We start from the raw sequence: 9040 nt of genomic DNA on the forward strand, positions 1-9040 counted from the left end.
CGATCCAGAACCGACTCAATATCCAAATAATTCGACCTTGACCTCAATTAAATGGGTCGAATCCAGAGTGAGATCTCGGGTTTACCCGAGATCCATTGCCATCCCTATTGAAATGACCAGAAATACTACTAATGACATGTAATTAAATTATAAATTGCCTTCAAAGAAGAATATTTTCGGCATAAAAAAATTTGCTTTATTGGCATAGTGGTGTAATTAATTATATAGGAGCGAAGAACTATTTTCTCTTTTGGTTCCAATTTCCAAATTATGGTTTACTTTTAACGGGCCATGTGGGCTAATAGTTGACTAGAAAAGAAAATTTTATTTAGTTTGGGCCTGAACTAAATAAAGAATATTTTATGAGGCCCAATCTATAAATGCGCTTAATTGTTCTGTATAAATGCGTTAGCGAGGCGGAGGCGGAGGCGGAAGGAACTGACAGTGCAGTGCATTACGACGTCGTTCGCCAACTGCTGCGGCCTACGTGCTATCTCGCCATGGAAGTAAGTTCTAGCGCTAGTGAGACGGCTACCAGTGACGACGAGTTACGCCGGGGCGGCGAGGTTAATCGGCGACCGATCGTCAGCGATGAGCATCTCGACGTCGAGGCGTATGCCGCTCTGTACACCGGGCGCACCAAAATCATTCGCCTCAAGTACATTGCGGATAAATGCGGTGTCCCTTCGATGGAGCTGGAGGCTCTTCGGATCGCGTATGACGAGGCTAAGAAGGGAGGAGACTCGGGGCTTTTCAATGAAATTGTTCGAAAGATTGACGGCCGCCTAGGCGAAGCGTATGGGCCGGACGATGAATGGGTCAGTGGTGTGGAGAAACGAGTGACGTCAAGGAGGGAGAAGCTCGAAACAGACATCTCTGCTTCCGTGGTTGAGTATTTTTATCCGTAAACGCTGAATTTTGTTGTAGTGTTGATCCTGCGTTCTCTAGTCTCTACTGAATCGGCTAGTCTTACGCGAAATTTTATCTGTACGGAATGCAATTAATTCAAGTGTATGAATCTGCGGCCTTCAAATCATATCAATGAGGTATAATCTCTGATCAGAAATTAAACCTATTCATTGATCGCAACCAACGGTGCTCCATGAACGTAGATGAACAGCAAAAATTATCTTGTATACTTTTCATCCATGATGTTTAAGAACATATCATTTGGACTCTTTAGGAAGTTATACAGGAGAGTTTTTGGATTCTCCTGTGATGTGTGTTTTAGAGAGGAAATCTCTGAATTACGTTTGATCTTTTTTGACTAATTCTGTACTGGAGTCTGACCTCTGCACATGATTTTAATCTGGTAAAAACTTTTTGTGTTTAAGGAGGATTTGTAATTACATGTGAGGGAGAAGTGATTGATGGATGATTTCCATGTTCTATATTCCTATTACATAGATTGTGTCACAAGCATTTTGTTCTTGATTTGATAGGTTTTTGTTGGTATTTATTTGTTTTTTACTTAAAGATGGGCTGGTGCAGGAATAATACTTTTCAAATGTCTGTGACCATAGTTATGGTATATTCTCACAAGTGAATTTAAATTTCCAAAACTATGACAGAAACTCATAATAGCAATGTTAAGTGTCAAAGTGCAGCTGCTATAGTTCTTATAATCCCGACTATTTTGCTTATCACTTTCTTATCTGCAGGAAGATAACATAAAAGAGAGTGTTCGCGTGGCATATGAGGATCTTGGATATTTTTCCTATGAGCATGGTTTTCTTGGAGAGGCATTTAGGAGTTACGCCCGATCGGTTGAATACTGCAGCACACCCGAACAAGTTGTTCATGCGTGCATGAATGTAATTCGGGTCAGCTTGGAAATGAACCAACATGGAACTGTTGGGAAATATGTTAACAAGGCTGAGGAAACCAAAGGTGGACTGGATTCTCTTGCAGTAGCAAAATTACGTTGTGTTGCTGGATTGGTTTTTCTTGGCACCAAAGACTATAAACATGCTGCCCGGAAGGTTTGTTTATGGATTTTTTGTCTTTCTGAAGCATGTTGTAAAAATGGTTCATTCAAACCGAATTGCAGCCAATTTCTAGTTTGGTAAGGATAAGCCATGCCATATTGAATAAGCAGAGAATTTCAGCAGGCTACCACCGAGCCTAATTGTCCTTGTCTGAGAGATTTTTTTGGCAATGATTGGATCTCTACCATGAGATGGAATACCCATCTTTTGGTTTGAGTTAGGAGTATCATCATATAATTATGGGTGGTTGAAGTTGTTTCTTTAACAATTGTTGACCCCTTTAGTTAAGTGCTTTTCTTATTTTGAAAATAAATAAATGATATGTCTGACTGAATTAGGAAGAGGAGAATCAAATGTTAAAAGTGATTGTATAGATTTTGGGAATTTCTAATGCTTTCATCTTGAGAAAATTGATTGTCAAACTAGTAGATCAGCAACCAAGTTATACTGAAGTTTACTTGTTGGCAATATACACTTATGCTTGTCTTATGTTTTACTTGCTTAATTGCAATATTTCCTGCTGCCTTCGAGAAATGAAAGAAAGATAAAGTGGCATGATCATACTGAATACAAAATTGCTTAATGTGATCTTAACTTATATGAGCAAGAAACTTGGGGAGAAAATATATTCTATATGTCTATAGTTTTTGTCATCATGGGAGATTTGCTTACCAATTCATCAGATTTTAAAAAGCATTAATCTTGGTAGAGCATGTTGTGTTTTGCACACTTTCAGTTTTAACTTGTCCAACATTTTATCCGATTTCTGCATTTTGCAGTTCCTAGAAACTGGGTTTGAGCTAGGGAACAACTACTCTGAAGTAATTGCATCCCAAGATGTTGCAACATATGGTGGTCTATGTGCACTTGCAAGCTTTGACCGTGCAGAACTGAAGGTGAATTTCACATTCTACATTCTTTATTTGTTTTAAGACCTAGATGATTAAGATGTGGAGGCTTTCAGTTTTCTTACAATGTAATTTGTTTCTTTCTGTCAGAGAAGAGTCATCGACAACGTTAACTTCAGGAATTTCTTGGAGTTGGTTCCAGAAGTAAGGGAGCTCATCAATGATTTCTATACTAGGTAACTTAGTTAGAACATGCAACATGAATTTTAAGCATCAGTCATTTGCAGATGGAACGAAAATAAGATGTAAAAATCCATGCTTCACTGGCCATCTTTGTAGAGAATTTAATGTTTTTACCAAAAAATTAATTATGAGCGATGACCCAGCTATGGATTTACTTTGTCATGAAAATTACCTCACACGAGCTAGTAGATTAAATATATAGTGGCATCTTAAATATGTTTTTTGACTTTGAATAACCTGGGTTTATGTTGCAGCCGCTATGCTTCTTTTCTCGAGTATCTTGAGACTCTAAGGGCAAAGATGGTAGTTGATATCTATTTACAAAGGCATATGGAGGGTCTATATGACAAAATACGAAACAAGGCTCTCATCCAATATACTCTCCCATTTGTTTCTATGGACATCCGCATGATGGCAAATGCCTTCAAACTATCCGTTACAGAGATGGAGAAAGAGCTTGAAGGATTGATCACGAAGAACATAATTCAGGTAATCGATACCCTTCCATGAAACACAGAGCTGGTTAGCATTATCCTTAGTGAGATTTTAAACTTAGTTTTCACTTTATATATATATATATGTGTGTGTGTGTGTGTATTTGTCTGTATTTGATTGGTCTAATCCTGCAGGCTAAAATTGACTCCCATAACAAAATTCTTTATGGGCGGCATGCTGATCAGAGGAAAGGCACATTTCAGCGAGTCCTCCGAGTTGCTAATAAATTTGATCAGGATGTTAGAGCAATGCTTCTACGAGCAAGCATCATCATGCATGATTGCAACCATGATGACGCCTATTATCCATCTTAAAGGCATCTCTGATTCTAAGGGCAATACTGATGCAGGTTTGAAATATCATTTTTTTACAAAATTACATATAATGGAAACAAAAGCACCAAAATATGTTGAGACTTCTAAAGCCAATAGGATCATAAACCATGGAATCATGCAATTCTCCCTAGGTTTTCCAAATATATCTTTTGCTTGCAGCCCTTTAGTATCAACATTAACGTTGGTCAGTTGGTGCCATTATCAATGAAAATCTTTTGGTTTTATATGGTTTCAGCTTTCTGTGTAAAAAAATTATAATATTTATTCATGTGTAATTTGTGCATACACCCCCGCATACATAATGTTTTTCGAAACTCGAATGGCTGCCCTCATCGGTAGTCACTGAGCTTATCTAAAATTCATTAGAACTTTATGTAGATCCTGCTTGTGCAAACCCTTTTTAGCAGTTCGTAGGCGCCTTATATGATATATACTTTGTAGCTTCAGGAGTGCCTAGGAAATTCTCTAGTGTGAATAATGCATCGAGGTATTCAGTATATGCAATTTAGAAAGAGAGATGTACGCATTTATGTATGAGCGCTTCCTAGTAGATTGTGGCGTTTTAGAATTTGATGAGGCGAATGGTAATTGGCACACAATGCATTGTATATAATATGTAAGAATAGGAAACTTAACCAAAGCTATTGCATAATACATTAGATTCTTTGCATCGTAGCAGAATTGTGCCGTGCATTCAATATGGTTTATTTTTAAAGTTTCGAGCATAGTATTATGATACACATACATATATATCATATTCTTGTTGTTTTATATTTGGGAAGCAGTAGTAGTTCTGAGAGTAGGATCCACTAAATTAATAACAATAATAGTAACCCTCTGAACCCCAACATCAAATGAAACTCTGTTTTTTTCTGACTGAAAAGAAACATGGACAATTGCTGCATATGTATGTATCTACCTCTGAAGTATTATTGCACATTGAATGATGAGGAGTTGCAGATAAATGCAATAGTGGTGTTGTTTTCTCAACTTATTGTTGCTAAACATTTACTACTAAATGCACTTTTATTTTCTCAAGTTGAAGCCGGGCATTTAGTGTTAGACATGCATATATCGGTGGTGGTGGTGGTGGTGGTGCGCACGCACCTCTTGGTATTCTTAATTGGAAGCAGCCCCTACATTGATGAGGTGAGGTGAGGTATCACACAACTAGCTAACTCTCCTCATTTAATTCAAATTGCTCCTATCATATCAACTGAAGTGAACTAGTCACAATTATCACTCCCTCCCTGCAAGCATGATGATGCATACAATTCATCTTCTTTTATTGACTCACTATCATACTAATAATGTGTTTTTCCATAAAGTTGAAATCCTTATGAATAGCGGCCAAATAGTTGAATAATGAATGTGATTCTATGCGCGCCAAAGATAGAGAGAATGGTGTTTTTCTTGCCATTTTATTATGTTTTTTTTTTATATTTTTGAACTCGAATATTTGTTGAATATAATATTTTATATCCACTACTATCTTATAACAAAAATATTATATTCAGTAATTATTTTAGCTTAGGGATAACAAATTACAAATGTGTAAAAGCACACAAAATCACAAGTGAATGCATCCTGATTTGTTTGATTTATGCATATTCTTGTATGAGTGTATTATGCAATGATTTTTAGTGTATTTATTTTGTGTTTTCGGATATCTTTATTTTTTTTTTTACGAATTACATTGGTAATATAAAAAGAATATTTCTTCCGTCTGTGTAAAAATAAATTCAATTTTTTGTTGAAAAAGAAAACAGGTCTAGACAAATAAGAAAAATGAAAGTATTTGTTCTCGGTTGGAAACAGATGAAATGTTACTATTTTTCACAGACAGGAGGGAGTATATGATAACGTGAGTTTTATATATTATAAATTTTTGTAATAATTTCTGAAAATTGTATCCGAAAGAATGTTAGGTGAATACATAATTTTATTTGATTGTGTTTCAAAAGTTCAAAATAATTATGAGTAGCAGATGAAATTTATGCATATATTTCATTTAATTATTTTTATGTATTGTATATGTGATCATTTTATATATTGTCATTATTTTTAATGTTCTTTCATTGGACTTCTTAACAGTGATTGCGGCTTTCTTTCTTTGGCCTTTTTTCCTCAGTTTCTATTTTTGGAATCTTTAAGTTTCTATATATATATATAATATCACATCAATTATTATTTAAATAAGAAATTAAATTTAAATCTTCCTAATACAAATCCAAAGAAACACACCCACATAGAGTTAAACAGTTGTGTAACCCAGAAATTTATAATGATAAAAAGCTTAAGCTAATGGCCCGGTTATTTTATTTCTATCACATTCTTTGCATGGCAAATTTTTATTGTATTTTTTCAAAACAAAACGTTCAATATATATTAATCATTATTCACTCACAAATATTAAAATATAAAACTAAAAACAAACCACACTAAACAAATACCCACTAATTTTTTATTCACTAACGTTATAATTAAATTATTAGTCAAAGCAAATCGATCATTTTATTAAATACGAATCGTTTTTGGAAGTCAACATCATGTGCATGTTTCACAAATAGTGCTAGTTACTATTGGATTGATAATCAACTACACATAATTCAACACCTATTTTATATAAGAAAACAAAATACAGTATATAATACATAAGTAAATATTATCTCCAATTCCAGTAATAATAATAATAATAATAATAATAATAATAATAATAATAATAATAATAATAATAATAATAATAATAATAAAGGCAGACACATTCAAGCGATGTTATTATATATATAAATTAGTAAAGAGAAGAGAAGAAAAGGAATATATAAGAATTGTTGTACAATTGCAATAATTTATTTTTATGAATAAGAAGAATGTGTGTAGGTTAATTATCATTGAATTGATAATGATGGTGTTGTTATAATTTATTAATTATTATTTTTGTAATTAAATAAATACCACTACACTACTTACTTTCAATTTATTAATTAAATGGTAATAATGTAATAAGCTGCATTAAAGTGGTAATGCAAAAGACACAACACATTCAGCTTTAAAATTCAAGGTTTTGTTTGCTATACTATACTATACCCTACACTATTCATCATTTAAATTCAATAATTTTATCATATTAAGATTGAAGGTGCTGATATAAACACACACACACATAAATATAGTCATTTAATAATAAATATATGTGATTTAGGGTTTTTCATTTTTGGGTGTGTTTTTAAGTGAAATAGTAATCCAAGGTATGGTGTATTTACTCAATAATTGTATGTTTAGCATTTTTATTTTATTTATCTATTTATTTTTACACGAGGGATTCAAAGAAGGGTATTAATTATATAGAAAATAATATCTTATATTAAATATTAATTTTTATGAGAATATATATATATATACTATAGGAATCATATTGAAGAAAATTAATATAAAAAATATGTCAAATTGAAAATATTCATCCCATAATTTTTAGATGATACACACTACTAGAAAATTAGGCTATAGTTACAGTAAAAAAAAGTTATGGTTTTAATACAAATTGGTGATTTTTTACTAAAAGGTCACGGAAAAATATACAGGACTATTTCCGTAGAATTTTGCGGGTGACATTTATCTGACAATAAGTTACAGAATAATATCATGACATGTCTGTAACTTTATAGCAACAGAACAGAAGCTGCAACAAAATTTCGTGAATATTTTATAATTGTGACATTTTCGTAATAATAAGTTACAAAATAATACCATTACACCTCTGTGATTTTATATTCACGAAAGTTGTAACAATTTCGTGACTATATATTTTTGAAAAAAAATATATATAATTATCTTATAATTTTTGTTCAATACAACCATACATATTATTTTTGACCTAGTGACCTTATAGTTATTAAAGACTTACATGACATGTCATGCCAACTTAGCTACTCTAAAGTATTAATTTTTGTGTGTTATTATATTTTAACTATATAAATATTATTAGTTATATTTTTAACAATATATACATATTTATTTAATATATCATCATGAATTTTTACCAAAACATTGACTTTGTTTAATAATATAAAAAATTATTAAATTTATTTAACATATAGTATTTTTTTAGTATCTAAGAGTTTTTTAATTTCATCTATTGTCAATAAATTTTTTATTTTTATTTTTTCGACTCAATCATTATTTTTAAAAAATCAATTATATAAACTTTCAAAATTAAAAAAATATATTTAAAATATTATCTATACGGTAACTATAAATAGTTAAATATTAGTTTATGTTAATATTTGCAATAACTTAAATCAATATATATTAATTAAATAAAATTATTTATAATGTAACCCTAGATAGTAGAATTTTTTATAAAAATAAATATAATTAAGATTTTGCTAATATTTCAGTACTTATGTCATGATTTTAAATAGTGATGAATAGTTAAAAAAAATTATCCAATTACAATACAAGTAAAAAAAATAAAGATATTGAAGATGATTTTATTATTTTGTTATTACTTTAAATAACTACAAACGATAATAAGAAAATTTTATAGTTGTTTTCGTTACTTATTTTGTGACATTTGATTTTTAAAAGTAACGGAAATTATACCATGATAATATCTGTAATAATTTAAAAATGTTGCAAGCATTTTGGTTATTTTTACCGCAACTTAAAATAATCGAGAAAAAATTTCGTGACAATTTTTGTGACGAAATTGTCAAAAGACACAGAATAGAAATATCTTGGACATTTTCGTTACGTTAGTCGTTATTTTAAATAGTCACGGAAAGTTGTTTGTAACTTTTTCTGCAAATATTACTTACGGAATAGTCAAAGAAAAAAATTGTGACATAAATTTGTCACGAAATTACTTTCCCTGACTTTTAATTGTTGCGGATTAAAATTTGCGACAAATTTTCGCAATTATCAACCTTTTTTCTAGTAGTGGCCATTTCTTATAAATATTACTAGAAAAATATAATATATATACACATATTAACACAATATATAATATATATTTTATCAACTCACAAAAAGTCAACAATTCAATATAAAATACTCTCTTCGTCCCGGTGCAAGGTTGTCGTTTACTTTTTGCATGTAGATTTTTTAATATTGGTATTATAATAGGTTGTAG

General features: G+C 31.2%; 1 protein-coding gene across 1 annotated transcript; it reads left to right on the plus strand.

Moving 5' to 3' along the window:
* Nucleotides 1-422: 422 nt before the first annotated feature.
* On the plus strand, nucleotides 423-5345 carry LOC127262406 (COP9 signalosome complex subunit 1-like). The gene is made up of 6 exons (XM_051291073.1): nucleotides 423-887; nucleotides 1662-1982; nucleotides 2768-2884; nucleotides 2987-3072; nucleotides 3334-3568; nucleotides 3709-5345. Exons 1-6 carry the CDS (start codon nucleotides 501-503, stop codon nucleotides 3886-3888), a joined length of 1326 nt encoding a protein of 441 aa, XP_051147030.1. The 5' UTR covers nucleotides 423-500; the 3' UTR covers nucleotides 3889-5345.
* The last annotated feature ends 3695 nt before the right edge of the window (nucleotides 5346-9040 follow it).

This window comes from Andrographis paniculata, unplaced genomic scaffold, assembly GCF_009805555.1.
Source record: "Andrographis paniculata isolate CXL003 unplaced genomic scaffold, ASM980555v1 Contig15END, whole genome shotgun sequence".
NCBI classification, from domain to species: domain Eukaryota; kingdom Viridiplantae; phylum Streptophyta; class Magnoliopsida; order Lamiales; family Acanthaceae; genus Andrographis; species Andrographis paniculata.